The sequence below is a fragment of the Thunnus maccoyii genome, chromosome 9, assembly GCF_910596095.1.
Source record: "Thunnus maccoyii chromosome 9, fThuMac1.1, whole genome shotgun sequence".
NCBI classification, from domain to species: Eukaryota; Metazoa; Chordata; class Actinopteri; order Scombriformes; family Scombridae; genus Thunnus; species Thunnus maccoyii.
Window position 1 is genome coordinate 26,155,946 of NC_056541.1, and position 24,112 is coordinate 26,180,057.

At 39.4% G+C, this 24,112-nt stretch overlaps 1 protein-coding gene across 1 annotated transcript in view; it reads left to right on the forward strand.

Moving 5' to 3' along the window:
- The window catches only part of si:dkeyp-14d3.1 (transmembrane protein 132C), a 118,649-nt gene that overhangs the window by 2,052 nt on the left and 92,485 nt on the right, over window positions 1-24,112 (forward strand). The window contains exon 2 of the mRNA XM_042421345.1: window positions 21,079-21,967. Within this exon, the coding sequence (XP_042277279.1) occupies window positions 21,079-21,967 (889 nt within the window). The remainder of the gene's footprint in view (window positions 1-21,078; window positions 21,968-24,112) is intronic.

Here is a 24,112-nt window from a genome sequence, read left to right on the forward strand (position 1 = left end):
GGCTGACATACAGTACAGCCGTGCAGCCAGAATGTACAGATCTGAGGGCAGCTGGTGGTCTGGCTAATGATTCCCTTCTTCTGTCTTGTGGGAAAAAGGTTTAAACTAAAGATTTGTCTTGTTCACTATAACCAATATTTTCACCAGACAATATCTGGATTTAGCAGCTTTCGAGGGAACTTTTCATGTTGCATCTATAAATAAAATGATCAGTTTAGCTGTGCAGTTGCAAATAATCAATTTGATGTCAACTACAGTTGAACGACATCGTTGCTATTCGGTCACTACCGTCACTTCTCTTGCCCTTTTTACTTTAGGAGGAGACCAAGAATCATCTTTTTGTATTCTAATGAAAGCCTTCAGCCAATCATGTATAATTTATGGTCAAAATAAACGAAACACCTGCACTGATTCCCTACGGATCAAAAGGTCATCGGTTTTCCAGATGTTCACTCACAATGCTGAACACTCAGACTGCATCTTACGGGTTGATTGTGCATGTACACCTTGATGACGCATCTTTCTTGGAGCTCAGAGGAAGCTTTATTTGACAGCGCCTCTATTACGAGTGCTGACTCACTGGCTTGAAGTGTTCAGTAATGATGTTTGCCATATGCCAAGGCCTTCTCAGTAACCATACACAGTATGATCCTAATTGAGCATTGTGTGCCATAAAGCTGCAGGACACAGATTCTCACTGTGAATAGTGATGAAAATTGATAACACACTCCAGGAAATGAGAGGATCAAATCCATGCTAGAAAAATGCCTGCACAGCATAATGAAGCCGTAATTAGGGAGGGAAAATTTCTGGTGCGATTCTGACTATAACCTTTGTTTTGAAAAGCAAAAATATTATCAGGCCAGTGAGTTTGCAGACATATATATGTTATAAAGTGATAGACTGAAGTTCTTTTTCCCGTTTTCAGAGAACTGGCCTTATTTCCTATATTTTAAAACCTTCTGTCCTCTCTTCTATTAATTGAAGCCCCTAGGTGCGTTCCAGTGAGATGCCTCAGTGGGATTCCTGAGAGGAATATCCAATCTTCCCTCCCTTCATCTTATCCATGAGCTTAACAAGATCCAAAAGGGGATCAAGCAAGGATAGCCCTCAGTCTACATCTTTAAGTACTAAGCACACAGCCCATGCTGTCTCTTGTCTCAGCCATGTGTCTGTCCTTATGTGACTATATCCCTGTCAAGGAATGCAGCTCGTCCTGTTGGATGTTTTATGAGATTCTTAGACTCTCACTTAGTGGAGAGTTTTTATCTGTATTTGTCTTCAGAAAGATCCACTGCTGTGGTCCTGTAGCCTACCCCCTGTGATGTGGCACATATCCAGCTTCTCTTCTTTGTCCCTGGCAGTCCTTTAAGCCTTGCAACTCATGTCCTTGAGTGAGCAAGGACTGAGAAATGAGAGGGAGAGGTGATATACTGCATGTGCAGAAAATGGTGTGTTTTTAAAACTTACTGCACAGGGAAACATGTCTCAAATCAATTAACTAAAAGACAGCTGTATAAGTTGATCTGTATGAGGACAACTGTGCCTTCAGTTCAACATCTCAACTGTGCAAAAACATCCATCTGATATTGGTAGACTGATCATTTTTGTCGTCATGCTTTGCCACATATATTGTGTAGAATGTGTTTGTTTACACCCTGACATACGTCAGTGTCTCATTTATTTAGGTTGTACAATGTCAAATCAAAATTAACAATAGCATTACTCAACCAAAAGGCCTGTGGATATTTCAATTTGGACTCTACTCCTCATCATATTTTTTCATTCCACTGGAAGATTTTTAATCAAGTCTAGGAAGTCTCATTGACAACCCCTATCCTAAATTCTTTTTCAAATCATTGACAGCTCATCAATTATGCTTGTATCAGGAGTCTATGGCTGTTAGGATTTAAATTAGTCTCTTAGTCTTAACTGAGCTTAATTGGACAAAGACTTGTAATGTCATTTTGCTTGTTTCTAGGCTTTAACTCAGTTATGGTGTTTATTTACGGATCAGAAAACATGAAAAGAGCAGAAGAAATCCCCGGCTTGGTGGTATTTTTTATCAAGGCTATCTTACAGCTGTGCTTTGAGCACACTGTGGTGCACTTCTGAGATTTGTGACCGAGGACACTGATAAAAAGAGGCAGATTTTTCACTTCTCCTAAATCCAATTTGGCCGGGCTTTTCCATAGTTTCTCCTTGTCGAAAGAGAGAGGAAAAGAGAATTGCTGAAGCTCAGTAGTAGCATGGTATAAGCTGGGGTTTGAACTTCCTCGCTGCTTAATTACTAACCATCACAAATGTTTAATACTATAGGTTTATATGTCAATCTGTGTGTCTTTGTTTGTTTAATGACCATTTTATGAAACACACTGAGTAGGTGGAATCTCATCTAAATCCCTTGTACTGCTCGTTCATGCTCATTATACTTAAAGTGCATGTGGGAGGCATACATTCTAGCTCTCCAATCACTGAGTCAAAAGAGAGTTTTTGCCCTCATAAATTCATATATCATCAGTATAATGTCCTGTAATATTTCCACAAAGCACATCTGCCCTATGTTAATTGGCTCTTTATAACAGCCGTAATCTTACACTCAATTTAATCAAATTTCATGATCAGGGAAGGTGAATGAATGAAATCTGTGTAAAAGCTTTAAAGGGAGAGCTGGTGAAGGTGTGTGTCAGCCTGGGAAGGGGAGGGTGGGTCATTGTAATAATTGACAAGCATGCTGATGCAGTATTTGTGCACTCTCTCATCAGTTGATAGTTGTGTCTGTACAGAAGACCTCCTCCTCATAAATCTGTCGGGGAGTTCACAGCCAGACCGTATGCTCCAGCCACGCTGCGTCGACTAGGTGTGGTGCAGCAGAGGGAAAGCAGCATCTCGCATCAGGCTGCACAATGTTCAGAATCATATTGTAATGTAAAGAAATCAATTAATCAAAAACACATGGTAGAATAAAGTTTTAAAAAGGTGACTAAACAGATTATATGAAAGTTTCTAGAGAAATATTTTTATCAGAATTAAGAGGCACTTATTTTACTTTGAATACAGAAAAAAATGAACAGCTATGCTATGTGAGATTGTACTTAGAGCTAAATGCTAATGTCAGCATGCTAACATGCTCAAAATTACAATGACAACATGCTGATGTTTAGCAGGCATAATGTTTACCATGTTCATCACTGTAGTTCATCATGTTAGTATGCTAACATTTACTCAATAGCACTAAACATAGGGTACAGCTGAGGCTGATGGGAATGTCATTATTTTTACCGGTATTTGGTCATAAACCAAAGTATTGGACAAGTTAAAATTTTCACTTGATGTTGCCGCTAAATGAAAAGTCGGGAGATCAGCAAAATTAACACATTTCAATAAAAACCCAAAAGTGTCGTGGTGTCAGTAGAGTCAGAGTAGAGTCAGTCAGTAAAATCAGGGATTTGAATTAGAGCAACAGTTCTCTGGTTGACATGACTACATCTTGATGTGACCTCCTCTTAATGCAGAATCAAGTGCAATCTTTATGCCACATGATGTAATATTTTTGTGACACAAAAACTGACACTACTAGACTCCTGCTCACTCAGGAGAGAGTAAAAACACTGTAATGCTGTTCATTAGTAACAATTTCAGCTCTTAAACATATGCCTTCATGTTTTCTTCTGTTTTCTCAATTTGCTTAGTGATCTGTAATACACCAGGACTAATGCAACTACATCCCAACGATACAGAACAATTTTAACCAACTTATGATTTTAAGGGTGCAAAGAAACTCATCCCAAGTTCTCCTGTGCACACAGTCCATCTTAACAGTGTTGAGATATGACGCAGTATTTCTTGCAAATAACATGCATTTACTCTCATTATATTGTAACCAATTTCTTTACTGTAAATTTTTGTTTCTCGTTTTATTACAGCTGAACATTTTTACTCGGCGTTAAAGGAGGATGGATAAAAATAGATATGCACTGTTTACTGTGATGTGAAAGCTACTGAATTATGGGATATTAAAAAAAAGCCACCAGACTAAGAAGTGGATTATGTTTTTATTACTTCAATACATTAATAAAATGTCATTAGCCTGGGAGCTTTCTCTGGAAACAAAAACTGCTAAGACTGCATCCCACAATATTAGATATTTATGTAATATAAGCTGCATTAAGGCTTAAACAATATGAATACACTGAAGAACTTTATTTGCCTGTAACTATTGTGACTTCCCTGCAAGTACTAACATGAGGACAAAAATAAGATGAGTATTTTTTCAAAAACTTTAACAAGAAATTAAAATCTCAACACAGTAAACGTAGTTTACACAGTCTATAAAGAATCATTTTGTATTGCAAATGTCTATTTTCTGTTTTCAGCCTGTTACACTATAGCTTTTTATATGCAGTTTCTTAGCTATTGCTTCCTTCCTGTCAGTGGAGATGCATCTATAAATCCAATTCGTTATGCATTTTTGATTTGAGTAATCATAGACAGGTGGCTGGACAAAAGGCTGTCACTGCATCTGAGAGAGTGGAGCACTTGGTTGTGTGCGGAGCTGTTTCTGTCTATCAGACACATTAGAGCCTAATGCATTAGAGGCAATGATCTGACAGGTACATATTGTCAAGGCCCATTGACTTCTTTGTGGTGTGGCTGATTGATTGTCGAGATTATGTTAAAATGGGAGTCGTGCGCCTCTTTGTGATTCAGAGTGGTGTGCTCATGCAGTAGAATGCTGAACAGCAGCCTTAAAACTACCATTGAATTTTAATTTTGAAATATATTAGTTCTTTCCCTTGAGCAGTCTGTTCTGTTTGTGAATAATCACTATTGTCTGCTGTAGCCGGAACAAGACCGAAGAGTTTGTTGTGTCCTCTCAGCTGTGACAGCAAACTGATGTACAGTTGCATAAAGAATGAATTATGGCAGATGGAAAGGTGCCTCTGACACAGCACATTTTATCATTTGAAACAAAAAGCGTTACCCTAATATAAAACTTTTGGATATAAAAAGGAAACACTATTAAATCAACATATTTATTGTTAGTGAGGCAGCTCTGGGATTTACATCAGCATGACACAGATTAAAATTTTAGCTCTGTGGGGGCTAACTTTTGACTGAGGTTTGTTTTCTGTTCAAACTAATGGCAGTGTTTTTATTAATATACAGTGTTTTTATTAATATTCATTCTAATAAGGCTTTAATGGGTAGTCGAGAGCAACATTGTAAGTATTGCTTTGATTTTAGAGCCGATACTCAACAGAAATACCTCTGTAGAATAATCATTTGTTCATTCACTATAACTCAGTTAATTATAAATGGCCTGAATTACACTTTGACCATTGGCTAGATGGTATTTGGTGTTATTGGAATGCCAGTGTATGCGTATCAACAATCAGTCTTGACACAATCACCAGCTTCTAATCATCAGCGTGAGAGTAATGGCCACCTCAGAGTACAATCAGGGTACAAGTTAGTCTGGCAGGAGTGCTTCTAACTTAATGAACTCCCTTGAGTGAACTCACTGAGTCGGCGTGACTGTGTTCATAGACAAAGAGCACAAAAGTATGTGAAAGCACTGTAACACCCTGGATCTAAAAAACATTGTCCTGATATTTATTCAGTTTCTGCGCAGTTCAATGCGCACATACATGTGTGCTTAGCAGTGAGATGTTTTCACGCTGTCATCTTGCCCTTGCTGTCCAGCAGCCTCCAGTCCTCAGCTTTTGGCAGCCTGGAGCGTTCATGCTGCTTTGTTTCTCTTACACTAGGGGACACTGAGCTGATGATGAGGGAGGATTAGATTTGTCCAGTCACAACATAGACAGCGTGGCAATAGTGAGTCATTGGCCATGTGGTGCTCAGTGGTGTCACCCAGGCCAGGAGGGCCAGCCCTGGCAGTTAACACATTCCTACTACAGCTCTCTCTGAACCACTATCTGCTCCTGCAGATTCTCCTCTTAACCCTGAGGCCCTCAATTTCACACAAATTGGAAGGAGCCACACTAAGCTGAGCGGAATGACCCCAATGATAACGAAGGATTATCCTAAAAAAATATTACAGTTTAATTCAAATTGGGAATAAAACTGTATAAGGATGTTAATGCTGTCTGTTAGTGCTGTCTTTTACACCTGCTCAGATTTATAATTTGGATTAGCTAGGCTATATCAGTCATTTTATTCATGTAGCACTTTTTCTAAGAATCAAACAAACAAAAAGAAGGTTATAAAGCGCCATAAAAATGCACCACCATGCAAGATGACATGAGAAAATGATTTAAGAGAAACAAGGAAAAAGTAACAATTAACACAATAAATAAATAAAAAACAGCAATAACTTACAGTATACCAGCTGCCAGACCCAAGGGTGCAGGCTAGTATCACCAAAAAGGCGTATGAATAACACGCCAATTTTTTAAGTCATTTCACATGTTATGACAATGTATTTTTTGCTTTTCCTGTGGCATTTCACACCATTTAGGTTGTAAATTCAGTTGCTAAAAATGACCTGTAGTTACATTTGATTGACGGGGAAGTGACGCATTTCCAACCAACGGCATTACATGACATGTGAAAAGCTAAAAATGCGTAGACCTGACATGTGAAATGTCCTTAAAAGTAGTGTGCTATTTATATGCCATCCCATTAGATCAAGTTAAAGGGTGCTTACTGACATGGGTTAAATGTTATAATTGTTGTCTGGAAGCAGGCGTTTGAATGCATTGAAGGTGATGAGTAAAACTAAGGTTATCTCAGCATTAATTAAAAGCCCAACAGCATTTCTTTTCCTACAGCAGTATAGTATAGATAGTATAGAGCTGTATGTATTTGAATAATGATATATGCATTTTGTCAGCATATAATTCATATGGTGCTTTGTATGCGGCAAGTACCACGTGTCAAAACCCACACAATATTAAAATTTGATTTGAGTCTTTTTTGGCTCAGAATTATTTTTAGCAGAGTGATACACAGAAGTACTTTACCCCAGTGTGACACAACTACCTCCGCTCCATCGCGTGTTTTTGATTCACAGTAATCCCAGTGATGTGCTGAAATTATTTTTTGTGTTGAAACAGTAGCAAGCAGTTGCCCTCTCACATTTCACTCTAGCCTCCTCCACTTCTGGCACAGATCCACTGACAATGATGGGGGCCTTGATATGATTTGCTCAGAGGACATGCTAACTATTCTCATGCACAAGCCTGAGATAAGTGCAAACAAGCACTTGGCACGTGGTTCTTTGCCCTGCTGGGCTGCATTTTTTACTATTGCTGTCTTGTTTCATGTTGTTTTTGTGCATTCTCAGAGAACCTTGAAGATTGTTGTGTGAAGGCCCTGTAATTAGATGTTCTGGGACTGTGGCAATCGCTGAAATCCAGAGTGATGTAATCTGTCCTCCATCCTTAATTGCACATGCCATGTGTAGGATGGCTAATTTAGCCGGCGAGAGTGAAGAAACAGCAAGCCTTTTTGCCAGTTGGTACTTTCCAAAATCAGCCCATACATTGGATTTCTCTGTTGGGTTGCACTTTTTACAGCCTATCTGGAACTAACACAAGAGTATATTGCTTTGACAGAGGAGTAACAGTGCTACCCGGCATTCTTGAGGTAAGCATGACCGGTTCAACAATATCTGCGCCAAAGGACATGGAAAAGCAGTGAGAAAAAGTACAGTGTGATAAGGATGAGGGACCTATAAAACAACTCAGCATTTCAGGTGTTGTACTTATCTGGTCTTTTCAGAGATGGAAGCCAGTGTGATTCAGCCAAAGAAACGTGCATGGTCTGACCTGCATGTCAAGAAGGTAACTTTTGTCCGAATGAGAAATTTGTCTCGAAATATATTGTGAGCTGACCAGCAGAGAGAGGTGGAGTTGATCTCTGAGACAGCAGGTTCCTGTGAATGATGACAGATGAGAAGTGAGGAAGAATTTTCTGTTCCCACGATATGGTACAGTAAACATGGACTCACCTCTGAGACAAATACTGCAAAACTAAAAACATAAGTACAGATACTCTCTCACACAAAAGCATACAAAGTACATAAAACCTGAAAGCATATTATATAGGGGCATTCTATCAATTATTTGATAAGAGATCTGGAGTCGCACACAATTTCACAGAGGGAAAGGGGAAGTGAACTTGTGATTCATTTTTGGTATATCTCTTGTAGAAATAGAGCAATGCTATAACAACTTGGCATTGGTGATACCATGAAAACCAGGATCCCGGTGATAAAGTGGGGTTTAATCATATTAATGGTATAGTACTATGACTGAGCCGGTGCAGCACGTTTTTCCATAAACTCAACATAAGATCTTCTGTCTCCTTTTTGCTTCTTCCCAAACACTGGTACAAATGATGCCTTTACCTGAATAAAAGCTGCACAAATCAGAAACAAGACTAACCTTTTTGGTACTGTTTGAGCAAAATCATGTGCCTTTTCCAATTTAATCTGGTTCATTTAGGCTGAATGGTGCTAATTTCAACCCCGATGCTGGCCAAATAACCCACATTAAAACCACCAGAAAAGGTTGGGCTTTATCCATTTTCATACACACCCCGGTGTAGTGTGTTTTTAGAAGGCGGCATTGACCAACGACCAAGGATTTATTGATATTAAATATTAAAGAGGACATATAATGCACATAATGCAGCCCCTCAGTTCAGCCTTTGTCTCACACGGGCTGTTTAGCTCCTGTCTCTTTAAGGTCTCCCTCCTGTTTAGCCCACTCCGTTCTGATTGGCTTGTTCCCTGAAGCTGCTCCTTAGCAGACTTCCACCAGATCTGGAGGCAACGTAAACAAGAAATAGTAATCGGACTTTGCTTCTTTTTCTCATTCTTTACTTGAAATACAAAACTTCTCAAATACATCTGTACATGTTGGAGCCCAAATCTGATCTAAAATATGTCAGTGGACAACGTGAACAATCCGTAGAACAACCTTAGCAACAAAGGCTACAGAACAGACAGCTGTTTGTGGGCATGAGAGAATAATCTGATGTAAATTTGATGGGGCAGTAGAGTTAACTTTGTGAATGGAGCGGGTAGAGCAGGCTGAAGCAGTGGCTTTTGACTTGAAGGCGGCATCTTTACATACAATCATGTTTTCGAAGTTTGACCATGTTTACATAGACGATCAACATTTTAACAGTATATAAATGACAGAAAATCACAAAAAGCAGGATATGTTCCCTTTAATATGCGACATCTTTGAAAGCTAATCCAGACAAATTCACCTGATTTACTCTGATCACAGCAACAATTTCCTTTATCATATCATTCTTTAAATTTATGATGCATGATGTCCAGTTGCTCGTTCAACTAAAGCTCATATCAAACTTTTTCTTCATTAGCTCATTGTTGAAATCCCCAGAGAAAATAAAGCCTTCTAGCACTTTAGTAAAGTGTCGAATGACTTTCTGTCAGTCTCTTGAATAAGGTTTGTTTTGTTTTTTCCCAATGGGTTTTTGTAGCGCTGCTTACAAAGAATGACAAGTCACCAGAATCATCCAATAAGCAGGTTACCTGTCAGTCCATGTGATTTCATGCTTGGCTTGTTTATGAAAATGGCAGTGTGAACCCTCAATGCACTTACCTGAAATGCTGCATTCTTTGGTTTGGAGCAAGGGAACCAAATTACAAATTCTGCCGACAGCCCCAAAAGGCCACTAAATGTAAAAAGGAAATATTCTTGGAGGTCAAGTTGATACACCTTTTACTCAAATATTAACAGCTGTCTTCCCTTGTGCACGGTAGGCATACAGTATTTTTTTTTTAATATGATTGTGTTTTATAGTATATTTTCATTGCACAACCTAATTTATGAAGGGAAGCAGCTGTGTCAAAGTTATACAGTCAGACATATTTTACACCTGTAACCTCAGCTGTCTTTTGAAGGCTGAGGCACTCCACTGGAGCAATAAAAAGTTCATCAGCAATAGATGATACCATACTGTCCCAGCTGAGTATTTACTGTCTTCCAGAGTATTGACAGAGCATGTGAAAGATGTGTGGAGACAGCTAAAAAGGCCAGAGGTCTTTGCTCTCAGCAGTAACACTGCTACACATCACAAATTGCTATGAAGTTTATTTTTGGACATCTATTTTGGATGTGTAGAAAATATCACTGATTGAGTTTAATCTACATGGGCGGAGTCAATTAAATTTAAGGACGCAGCCAATGGACAGCGTATTAGCTAATTGACGCCTCCTTTGCTAAGCCCCATCTCCTTCAGTTACTGTTGATACGCCTGTCAAGTTTTCCAATCTAGCATGGCACACATGCAGTTTAACAGTGGCAGATTTACCACTTGAAACTCATTGTACATTTTTGAAACAATTGGTCCTTGATGTAGGTAATAAAGATTAAGTTTGGGAAATATATACTGTCTCAGGTTATGGGTTTGGCTGGAGCTGACAGAGTGTAAAGGTCTCCGAACCAAATAAAGAGCAGAACAGAGCTGCTAACAGTGAGTTGCTACTAAACTCTATCATAGTAGCATCTTGGCTCCCACACAATGGATGTGTCGGTCATGATTGGGGCTTTTTTGTAAAGTAATCTGTAACCCGACATAATAATGTAGTTAGCTGATAATATACTCCTTGGCTTTGTAAGTAATGTTAGTTACTAGTTGCAGGTAATAGTTACGGTTGCTAAAGCTATGATTAGGCAATTACTGTGAGGAGGGGTTTAGCGAATGCTACAATGATAAATATTGCTGAGACAATGACATTATACTGTGCAATGACATTGAAGGATCTCAGGTAAGAAAGAGTGACCTTTCTTTCTTGTGCGTAACAACAGCATTTATTATCTTTAAATAATAGCTAGCAACCAGCTGCACATCACAGCTAAGATGATAGTTAAACTAGGTGTACCAGCTAACATAGATAATTTAATATGGCTAGACTGCATTCCCTTTTCTCTTTTTCACAGTAAGAGTATTCATAATAAGGTTTCATAATGTTGGCTGCCCCCTCCCTTCTCTGCTTTTCACTAGGGTTCAGTCTAACATTAGTCAGCCTGTAAAAAATGTGGTTCGTTAGCTTGGCCTATTGAGGATTAACTCAGTGAGAGATTTTTTTTTCTGCCTGCAGAGCAGCTCTGCATCCAAGAAATGTTTGTAGAACTAAAATTATAATTAGCTTCTGTTTTCTTGCCTATTTTTTGAACACATTAAAAAGCTTGTATAGCTGGCCCAAGAGGAATTGTGTAGTCTTCTAGGATTCCTACAGACGAATTTGCCTGAGCGCGGAGTGAGATGTTGTCAATCACCGGAAGAAAGTCCATCTTGGAAGCCGGACGGGAATGCCTTGAAAAAAAATGTGCCCTGTGTTGCTAGTTGGAAATATTTCTTTAAAACTAACATATTTTGTCAGTGGTGTGAAAGCAGACCGCCTTCCGCTCTAATCTAGTCTGAAATAACAGCATTTCTCTCCCCCCTGCTTTAATAGCTTTCTTTCCCTGGCTCAAAATAGAGCTACTTGTTCATGGAGTTATTTCCTACTCTCACCAGTTTTAGGTTAAACTGCAAATTTAAAGCCAGTCCATCTGGAGCCACAATAAAATCTCTCCTCAGAAAGGAACAAGGCAATGTGGGGCTACAGAGGGAAAGAAACATTGTATTTTTATAGGCCCAAAGGATTAACAATTTCAAATTATACATTACCAGTGACTATCACTGACCTTGCCGTATGTATTGATGTACACAACCCGTTGGGATATTTGTTCTGCATTTAGAAGCTACGGATTACCTACCTCGATATGTCAGTGTCAAATTAATTTAGTGTTTCTTTGTGCTGTACGTGTTTATTTATTTTGTCCCCCGGTACAGTTTAGTACAGAATGTGCAGCACTGAGTAAGGAAGGACCTTGACCTGTTTTCAAAGATGAGAAGGCAAGTACAGAGTCAACATTATCTGTGCTATCTCTTTCTATTGTTGTACAAAATACTAAAAATAATGAGGATAAGCATAATATTTACCAAAGTATTTTCAAAAGCAATATAATAAAACTGTATTGTTTATTCTACTACTATATACTTCTATATATTGATATGCTCTGGTAGGTTAACTGTCTGTTTTATATTCTACTTCATGGAATTTATATATATAGATTTGTTAAGACAGTTGAAAATAGTGTAAAAATAAAAAACCCACTGGAAGCATGGAAGCATGACTTAACCTGAGGTGACACCAATCTGATGAATTTCCAACCTGTACCATGCCAATCATGCCAATCATGCCAAAAACATATAGACACCAGAGACTACAGTGTTGGTTGCTGGACAGAGAACTTTATGATGCCACTAAACTGACATTTGTACGATGTCTGTGTTTGGTTTAATTGGTTAAATTTTCTGTTGACACACAGTAGCTTGTGCCTTCATAGCTGTATCCCACTTTATCTAAGTATACACTACGTACCAACCTTCAGAATATACCATTTTAGCAGAGAACAAACCATTTTATACGGACAGGAAATGATACAAGATGTGCACTGATGTAATTTGATGTCTGACTATTGCAATACCAATTTCTAATTATAAACTTACCAAAGAGAAAGCAAAATGTCATTCGAGATTTAATATTTTATGCTCCTGGAGTCTTCTGACCAACATCTAAAATTAGTTGGGTTTTTTTTTCAGTTATAAGCATCTCCTCCATTTCTGCTGTGCATTGCCTTGTTGGACAATTAAGTCCACAATACCAGTCAAAATTCAAGCAGATTTAGTATGCATACTGTCATCTTGGACTTAATCTTGTTACTCTTTCAGTGTGAATGTACAGTGTGGACTTGAATGTACCAACAAGAAAAATGGTCCAAAGCAATCCATTGTTTTCAAGTGCAACCATTCAGATACAAACACATTTTGTCTGTATTCGTGTGGATTTAACCACTCAAATGCTTTGGCAGTCCATGTTTATTCACCAAAAACAGCCATTTTTCCATTAGCATGACAGTTCAAAAACAGTACAGCCATATCAGTAACAACCTACCAAATCTGTCTGTGTATTTGTTTGACTGACAGCTGAGACTGATTTTATAACTTACAAGGAACTCATCAGTTGTTTCATTTATTCTCCACCAGACCCTTTCCTTTTGGCTGCTGTCTTTGTGCATTAATGAAGTGGTATGGTGTAACCTGGGAAAACGATGAATTTCTTGCTCAACTTGAAACAGTTGCAATTTAAGCAGACGGATCTTTACCTCAGTTTGCACAGCCTAGAGTGAATGTGCACCTGTGTCTCTCCATTCACATATTTCTAATGATTCTGAATGCGTTTGTACCGCCTCCAAATTTTGCTTTTCAATTTGTCTGCATCATTAATTTTCAAATGAAGACATCCATATTAAGCATTTATAGTCTACAAGTACTGCAAGGTATTAGCCAGTCAAGGTCAATTATCAGCATAATTATCGTTCACTCATTGCCAATCACCCTATGGTCAGATGCTGTAGAACATAGAAAAGAAAGCTTAGAAAAGAACTATAATAGATTCATAAACATAGCATAGCCATGATTCATTGCATTGTGGCTGCATGTATAGGAATACAGTCTTGTCAGGAGAGCTTCAGGCAGAATTTATCATCCTATATGTGTGTGACCTTGGGGAGAGGTTTACCAGTAGATTTGGGGAGGGTGCAGGGTTGGATAAGGAGGCACTTAAGAATGCACAGACACTGTGCTACAGAAGTCTTTCATTTACTACAGTAGCTCTGTTTTTCACACCTTGCTATAAATAAAGGGATTTGGGGGAAAATCTTCCCTCCGTACCGACTATATAAACTGATTTAATTAACTTAAGGATTTCACTGCTATCATCCCCTGGCTCCTCAGCATCCCTCGAGAAGCCTCGCAATTTTGGCTTAAACATATTCTAGGTAAGAAAAGTTTACTGTGAGACTGTTTTTAGTTGATGCATACTTGAACTGCAAAGTTGCATTTGCTTGGTTTGGGAGAGTTTTTATTAATGCATCCTGACCCCAAGAGGAGAAAAACATGTTATGGCTTGATTCACACCCATTTCCATTATCAGCCTTGTACTCCTCACACTCAGTCAGACAGGGACAACACTTCATTTTTGAGCAGCAAAATCACAGACAGGCGTTACCATTCTTAATCAATCTTCCTTGCTTGTGTTGAACATTTGGTTAATTTGATTTTCTTCGGTTCCTTGATTTGGTGTAGTGTTAACGTGATTTCCTGGTGATCAACTATGAACTATGATAGAGTATTAGAACATAGAAATTACAGTAACATGTCACAATAAGAAATTACAGATATGAATGTCTACTTTTTCTGTGATACACTGATTATTATCAATAGTGATGTAATCCTACCCTTAATCCTATTTGCTGTGTAATTGTAATATAATTTCTAACCAATCTGAGCTCTCTTCTGTAGTGCCAATAAGTCTTGTTGGATTTGTGTCCACTTGTTCCCGTGTCCTAACAGAGCTCACTCACCATTAAATATCCTTGCACTATCACACAGAGGCCAACTGACTCTGCCTTGCGAATGCCTGTGTATTGAGCCTGATTTACGATATCGTTTTGCCATAAAGGCCAGTGTGAGGGGAAGAGATTCGTTAAGAAACCCAGTTTATGTTTTAGCAAAGTCCGGAGGGGCCATGGGAATACTGATTGGCACACAGATATGTGCTTGTCTCATCCCACCCAGCCCAAGCCAAAAGCTCTCAGCCCCTTTCCCCTCCAGCCATGTGCACTGGAAGGCACAAAGGATGTGTTGTTCTCTGCCCGCAGGATACCCAGAATGCCCAGGGTTCTTGCCACTCACTCTGCAGTCCCCTGCTGTGATAACACTGTTCCAGACATATCAGGCCTCCTCACAGCACCTGGAGGCCCTTCTCAGCATCCCTTAATGACTTCCCCACTGACCCGCCCAGCCACTAACAGTGACGCCTATTTGGGTTCGTCTTCTCTATCCGCAGATTTACCAAATAGGCCAGCGGCAAGGCATTGCAGTGTTTACTCTTCATCGGTCGATACTCTTTAATCCCCGAGATGATGCTTTCTCTCATGAACTCAAAATAGCTCTTCCTCCTCCCCAGTGAAGCCACAGGCCCATTACTCTTTATTAGCTCTTAGCGTCTTAAATGTGGCCATCCATTAGAGGCAAAGCAACAAACATCCCCAGCAGGTCCCTCAGTCGCCCGCCAGCACTCACACACACACGCACACACACGCACAGATTAATTTAAACTGACCCTTAATCAAGAGCAATAATTGCACATTGAATTCAACACATGTCAGAGATAAAGAAGAGTCACCTGCGTAGCATATTCCCCTTTAAAAAGTTTTCATTTATGGCGGCACCCTCCTCCTTCATGACTCTTACTTATCAGCCAGGCGGACTCCACAGACCTCTATCTGCCTGAATGATTCCTTTTCTATGGAGGATGGCATGAAGTAATACCATACTGTGTCATGTATTGATTCTTTTTCCAGTCCCTCTTTCTTGAATTTCTTGGTGACTCAAAAGCATAAATCATCCACAAATGATCCTTGAAGGAAATATTGTATTTATTATTCTTGACGCATGGTCACAAATTCAATAGCCCCTATTAATTGAACATGGTGAGAAATATGATGTGGGTAATTCAATGGGACTAGAGAGCTTTCTCTCATCCCTCATGTTTAAGACTGTCCTGTTTGGCATTCATGGCAAAGCTGAGAATGATTCAGAGTCAGGATGAGGGTCAAAGGGAGTGTAATCGTAGACCTTGACAAAGAGCGTTTCTCTGTCAGCTTTGCAATATGATCTGCATGTTCCTAGAAAAACACATCCAGACTGCCAGTGTTTCATATGTAAACCTTGCATGAGTGATCATTAAAAAAAATCTGAATCCCCAGGAATTACAGAAACACCACGCAACCTTTTCTCTATTACTTCTCTATTGCATTGTTGCTTCTCATTTACCTCTGCTACTTCCTATTGAGCTTTCTGCCCTTGTTCCTTATTTCTTGTCTGTCTTGACATGTGTGATGAAGCAGAAACACGGGCAACCGACCAGCCAGCCACCTAGACAGCCATTCACTTCTGTGTCCACCCATATTATTACAAGAGTGGACAGCAGGAACGTGGTCGCTCCTTCCCTGGTGTCCTCTATTGTGGCTGTTCATTTACTCGGCCTCTGTGAGTGTGAAGGCTGATCTTCGCTCTGCCAATCCTATTCCAGCTCTACATAACCTTGCGTGGAGCCCCAGTGGTAGGATGAGTGAGCCTGTATGAGGCTTGGTATAGGAGGGGTGTTGCTTGGCTAGTTAGCACTCATCTGGGACATGCCTTTCTCCCTGAACACCTCTGCCTAGCCTTGCCTGACAGAAAACTTCTGAATGGCCACCTCAGAAACTGGAAATCTTAAATTGACTGTATGTGCAAGAGTGGCATCAGATATTTTTAAGTGACAACCAAACTAATTGGAACTAAAATATTTTGCAAGGCTATTACATGCTGTATGCATATTGCTTTAGAATCTAGATTAAATTTACAATAGACCAGTGCTAACAGAGATTACACATTTACTCCAAAAGATTTTAAGATTGTGTGAAATCTTGCTGGGAAAATCTGGTCACAGCAAGTAAATGTGAAGTAGACACCCTGCCCGTCCCTCATTTAATACTGCCAGTGTGCCTTTGACCTCAGTGATTAACCTGTAACTTCCTTAGCAGAGCTGTGTTCTGGCCGGCACTAAAGTCTCTGCATGTTAAGTCCTAGTGGGACTATATTTACAGAATGTGTGAAGTCCTTACACGTCATCCAAATACAACATATCTTAGTTATAGGTTTTATAGGTTATAGGTAGGTTTAAGGCACAGTGGTGGTTTGAGCTATGTGTAGAGTGTTAGCATGCTAACATTTGTTAATTAGCAGTAAACACAAAGTACAGCTGAGGCTGATGGGAATATCATTAGTTTTGCAGGTATTTGGTCATAAACCAAAGTATTGTACACATTATTTTAACTAATACTGGCACCAGAGATAAAATTAGGAGATCACCAAAGTGATTACAATTCATGTTGTGGGGAACATGAATATCGGTACTATATTTCAAGGCTATCCATCCAATAATTGTTAAAATACACAGATTACACAGATTGACTGACTGACATTATAATCCCTAGTGCAACCCAGCTAGTGTGGCTAAAACCTTACAATAATCACTTATGTGCCGACATACACTCTCAGTATTTGTGGTGTGCTGCAATCACTGAGGTCTCATCAGCGAGAGGTCCTGACAGCTGTTCCATGAGGAAAACACAGCCTCGGCAGCATTTCCATATAGAGAGGGGAAAAATCCTTTTTATTAAAACTTGGAAATGAAGAGATTTAAACATTTGAATTTATCTGGCTCAGCATAATGCTGGCTATCCTTTTACAATTTAATGCCACACAATAGGGAAATTTAATTATACATGATGTGCATCATGAAGTGTATGCTGAAATAGACATTTTTCTCAGTTGAATTATCATTATTTTTCTTTTGTCTCTGCATTTCTCTGCCAGTTGGAAGTAATGTGTATTCCTTAATCCCTCATCTTCCCCCTTTTGTTAAAGAAATATGATAAGCAAATGTGGTATACTTTAACATTCCTTATTAATACATCAACTACTACAGTACAACTGCAGTTATTAATACACTTATTGTTGCTAAGACAATTGACATTTGATACTATCACACAACTCATTGTGACAGGTTTTTGTAATTGACAAAGGTTGACTTGAGAGTGGATCTGATATGGTGGTGACTGCTGATGAAAACTAAAGGTATTAAATACTGTAAATTCTAATAGTAGACTACCAATTTTAGGCAAGTTACCTTGAAAAAATGATCAATTTCTCAACAGTAAAAGTAATTGCATACATTACTGGTTACTTTACTTTTGTTACTCAGCACAGCTCCATCACATGTGTCTTTAAACAACTCCAAATCTTCCACACCAAAATATTCACACATCTTATGTATTAACGTTTAGAAATGGAGCTCACACACTCCCACTCTGAAGCAAACCAAGAGATTCCTGAATGTAGGCTTACCAGTCAATTGGCAATTGCATTGTCAAAACAACAGAGTGGTACTGGGATCAGTAACTGTAATGTAATTACTGAATTTCAAATTCTAATCCCTTTTTATGCTAAACCAGCCTCCCGCTGGATATACTGTAGCTTTATATCTACTGCACAGAAATGAGAGCAATATCAATCCTCTCATCTAACTCTCATGGAGGGAAAGCAAACAAGCATATTTCCCAAAATGTTTAACTCCCTTAACAAAGATAATTTTGCTGTACACCATTATTATAGTACGCTGCTTATATACAGTGATAACTGGCCTAAGGGACACTATAACCAGAGGAAATTCTGTATAGTTTTGAATAAGGTTTTGTAATATGGATGCTTATACGCCCCACTGAATCTACCTGAAAGGTTGTAATAGTGTCATCCAAATATCTAGTCGCATCATGTCTGGTTTCTGATGCATAGCTGTAAAATTGCTGGTGGTCAGAATGTTGGGGACAGTAATAGGGGTCACAGCTGCAGATAGCCCACACAAATTCCAGAAGAATGATTTTATTAAACAGGAGCGCCTTGCATTGTAATTGCAAACAGTTGGAAACTCATTCATTTTGTCTGTATTCATGTTTTCTTTTTTTAGTTTGTTGTTATAAAATATGATCAGAGCAGCCTTGCAGAGTTTTAACAAAATCATCCAACCTTTAAGAATTTCATTACAGTTGTAATACAATTTTTCGGGGGTCACATCCTGAATAGTGGATATTCTGGTTCACACAGATAAAAGAGTTTTTGCCCTCAAAATGTAATTGTTTTATTTCTTTGTAACCAAAAATATTAAAATTGCCTCTTGTTGCTGCACAATGTAATGCATTTATTTCATTATTTACTGATAAGGAGTGAGCAGTAGTCTAAGCCTGCAATCTTATTTTCCAGCTTGTGTGTATAAGCACAAATATGAGCACATTTTAATCCTTTATGTCAGCTGTGAAGACAATAAATCACATTACAACACAGAGAGTGAGGTGCTCAAGCCTGTGGAGAGAGCACTTGCTTTGGCTTTACTTGATACATGACAGTGGTAACATTACTACCCAGAGACCAGAGGATGACTTTGTTCCTGACTGTTCTGTCTTGCTTTGCTCTTGCTGGACTATCAAGCTTTTCATTTGTCAGCAGCGTAACACTGCGTACACAACAATGCCTCGTCCCAACAAACAGCACAGAACTCCTGCTTGTTCAGGAAAAATACAAATTGCTCTGTGGTACTCTGTTGCTCACAAGTCTATGTTCCCTGTCGAATAAAGCCAGAGTCTGAATCAGGGTGTTTACTCTGAATCAGCTAACTGATGCTCTGAGTAGCAGTGATGCTGCACCTGTGGGTTGAGGGTTGCAGCTCGCCTGCACCCTTGCATCCTTCAGTGGGACAGCAATGAGGTCAAGAGGGGCACCATGACTCACAAAGCCCTGTATGATTTGTAAACCGTCAGGACATTGATTTACACAGGTGATGAGAGGAAAGAAATCCTCTGGCAGCTAGCATGAAGATGGAAGTGTGGTGTGGGAGTATAATCACACAGCAGACTGCTCTTGAGAAGAAGGTCAAAGCCCACTCTCATTGTGATTAAAATCTTTTTTTGTGTGTGTGTGCTGTGCAGTTCCTCAACCAGTGGGGCCATAGGTGATAACAAAGGAACTGCCAGTCTGTTGTATCAGCACATGATTTTTTTTGCTCTTGAACATTGGAGGGCAAAAATGCACAGTGGGCTGTATTGTAATTGGGCTAAATGGGCTAATTTTGGCTAAATTTTTAATTATGATAACATATTTAGTTGATTTAATAGTCATACCAGTTGTCTATACATCTAAACATGATTGAAAACTCCTGCTTGCAGCAGAAATATTGTCTTTTGTCCCAGCCTACCTCACTATTCTTAGTCCACTCACTGCTATAATACACATGTTGAAGTGGCTGTAAACCTTCAGTATGCAACACTGGGATACCAGGGTATCAGAACTTATACAAATGTAAATGTGATACAAAAACCAACCAACCACTTTTTTTAATACCTTATTTTGAGAAATATAGACATGTTTTTCCCCCTCAAAAGCAAAAATTCTCAAATGTTGCACAAAAAGACATGCAAGAACTTTGCCTAAATACAATAAAATTGCCAAAGTTGTGATTAGAATCAGGAATTATTTGATCAAAGAATAAGTAAACAGGATTACAAATGCTAAGGATTCAGTGCCAACATTTAATGGTTGACCATTTTTGACATTTGGTGCGGACACATTTCAGTCAGTTCCAGTATTAATTTGAATACAAATACTCAGAAACCTTGCGGCTATGTAGTATTATTCCATCATAGAAGTATTGGTTGGTACATAAACAATGCACAGAGTGGGTGGTCAAAAGGGGTCCCACTGCAAATTTTTTCCCCTGGGGCCCTGTAACAAATTGATCCAGCAATGGCTTTTGATACCCAGCCATAACTGATACTATATGATGATATTACACCACAACACCCTCAAAATTAAATTCATGATGTGGAGCAATTTCTAATTTGAGAAGCTGGAAGCAGTGAACATACTTGGTTCCAGCTTCAACATTTTGGTTTGGGTTTTGGTTAATGTTAATTGTTTCAACTCTAATTAGAATGCAATGTCTTGGAGGACCAGGCAATGGAAAATATATTAGTCACAATCATCATTCCAGATGTGTGGGCCTTCTGTTTGATGTGTTTTATACTTTTCACAGTTACACTAGATAAACACTCAGGGAACTAACCTGCAACATTCTCACAACCTAATGTCCATTGCCAACAACAATACATAGTGTATGGACAAAGTCAAAGATGATTAAGGGCATGAAAACATATGTGACGAATGAATGTAACGCAATACGATCAGTATAGAGCACCAGAGCTCAACATAGAGGGATTTTACTGCTTCAAATGGCTGTCACTGGCTACTAGCTTCTAGTTTCACTGAAAGCTTGTCCTGATTCAACTCTTCTCTTCTCTTTTGCAGTAGCCAACTGTCGAGTCTTAGAGGGATTACCGAGATATTCCTCCATCCCCACATACCTGCCTGTCAACTACCAGGTGCTCAACGCTGACTTGTCGTTCTTCCTGAAGGAAACCAACCAGGACTTCATGAGGAACTCTAGCCTATTGTCGCGGACTGAGCCCTTCTTCATCTACCAGGCCAGAAGTTTGCCCTCACTGAACGCTAGCTATGGGCCTCTGTCTGTGGAGCAGCCTGTCCCTTTGGAGCTCCTACAGAGCCCAGGCACCTTTCCTGCTTCCTCTGTTTTTACCTTCAACTGGAAGGTGCAGACCTTTATCATGAATAACAGGATTCACCTGGCTAAGCCAAAAGTCCAGGTTCTGTTCTATGTTGCAGGCAGAGACTGGGACGATTACAGTGCCATCGACAAGCTGCCCTGCGTGCACATGTTTGCTTTCCATGAGACCCAGGAGGTGCGTGGCACTTGCCAGCTGAAGGGGGAGCTGGGGCTGTGTGTGGCTGAGCTGGAGCCGTTGGCTAGCTGGTTCAGCCCACCCAGCGTAGTGCCAGGACGCCAGAGGAACCTCGAAGTGTCTGAGGGCACCCCAGTGGAGCTCTACTATATGCTACAGTCCATGGAAGCAGGGGAGTGCCATTCAGAGGAGGCCAGGAAGGAAAGCTTCATCCGCTCAAGCCAGGAAGGGCTGTTTGGGTCCTATACCTCCACACCTCTGAAGAGGATCGGCGGTGTGAGGCTCTACCAGAACCCCACTCCTCCCCCCCTCGCTGAACACAGGCTGGATAATAACTTTATGGTCATGGTGCCAGCCACACCCATGAGACAGAGGGAAACCGTCTCTGCTTTTATCACAGTGTCAGCCTACTCTCCTGTGGAGATGTTTACTCTCAGGTAAGAACGCATTACTTTTTATTCTTCCATGTCATGTCTGGCTGTAGACTTTCTCTGCCAGGGTCAGACAGTAGAAGTCTGTAGCCAGTGTCTGACAGCTGTATATTATTTCATATTCTGTATTTGTCCTTAAAGATTTATGTACACACCACGTTTTTTTTTTTTTTAAATTTCCGTTAGCACACACTAAACATCTGTTCTATCCCTTCCTGTTCTCCATGGTCACTTATATTCTGTTTCATTATGAACAGACATTTTTTTCTCATTGACGTAATTTTTCTTATTGCAGTCAGATAACTGAGTGGTTATAAAATATTGATTTGCTCAGAAATGCTCTCTGTTAAACAAGGTGAACAGTAATTCTTGCAATGCTGCATTGAGACCATTGATCAAAACATTATCAATTGTGAAGTCTCTTGACTAAAATAAAACACAGGTGAATGATAACACCTTTATTGTTTGATGGACTTTATAGACATTCAAAAAGACTGATCAAAAAGAAAGTTGGAAAAGTGATCTTTATCATCAGTTGTATTCAGACAGGTGCGTAGGAGAATAAGTGATGAGTCATTGTCATGAAATCAGCCCTGCAACACTTAAATGTTTTCAATAGCTGCGCAAAGTTCACGGAAGCGTCCTTCGTCAAGCATTTCATATAAAATCATATAAAAAGAAGCCTTCACATACAGTATATGTACTTGTACATTCTCACAGGGAACAACAACCAGTCCTCCACAAATATTCTTAACGTGTATTGTTAACATGTAGCACCATCACATCCTTGACTTGAGAATATCATGCTTTGTGACTTTATATCAACATATCAACAGAACAACAATACCAAACTTGTGGTGTATATTATATACGAGTTCTTTGTGCTTTGTAAAAATTTAGAGCCATTTCCATAGTAACCTGATTATAAAGTTCTTTGTTTGTTTTTATCTTGCTACCTTAAACATCATAACTTCAGTCATATAACCAAGCATGTCTTCCATGGCGCGATAGAGGGAGAGAAGGGTTATCTCATGGAAATGGCTTGATTCAGTGAAGCTGCTGATAGGTAGTAATTACAGTGAACAGATGAGACAAAATGATTTAGATAATTAACATGCAATGCAAATGAGGATGTCATTAATTAAAATGCATGTCCATTAGTGTAATGACTGAAGCCGATCTTAATCACACTGGTTCAGAACATTTATAAACCTTACGAGATGCTGCAATAAGGGGTCAAACCAATTTGTCAACCCGCGTAAGGGAAAACAAGCTGTATGCTGAATAGGAGAGTTTCCTGCTTGGGCAAGGTGAAAAGCACAGACGCAATTTCAAAATGAGACATATTAACGTTTATGTAAAGCCCTTCCACTCCTGTTTTCTTTTTCCAGTTGTGTACTAATGAAGATCATTTTCCTAGCTAACAATAAAGACACACAGTGTGTGTGCTTTAGGCTGAAAATTGGAGGCAAGGTAAACAAGTTCACAAAAGCTGTGAAGTTTTAACAAGCCAAACAAATTTGCCAGATTTCTATCCTCCCTGTGCTTCATTTAATTAGGACTAGTTGTCCTGAAGTGATAAGACATTCAAAACTTTTTCTTTTTCTAAATTGAGCAACTCTGAATGGTTTCTTTCATCAGTCAAATGAGCAGGCCAGGCTGGCCACAGAGGCAATGCCTGTGGTGCTTTTATTTGGCAGCGTAGCACATGGCAGGCGCAGGTTGGCCATCTGAGAGCGACAGATATGGAAAGGCCTCTGTGTGGTCCTAGGTGATAAGGCTGTCCTCATACATGCATTTGTTAGGACGCTTAATCACCAGAGCGAGAAGACTTTGATCTCTATATTCACAACATCATTATCATCTGTGTACTACACACTTCTGTGTCAGCCATTGTTGGCTGTGTAGCCCTGAATGCAGGATGAGCTTATGATCCTGTGAAATCTGTCAAACAGACCTTTCACTACTTTAGTTTTAAATGTTTATTAGATCCCCAGTTTGGTTTAATAACAAAATCCAAGGCCGAATTCCTCATTTTCCATTTCGTAGTTTTTCACTGTATTCAGCGTGTAAACAACATATCTGTTAAAATCCTCACTTTCTTTATACAAGTGGATGAAAAACAGTACATTTAAAAAGAAATTAAAATGG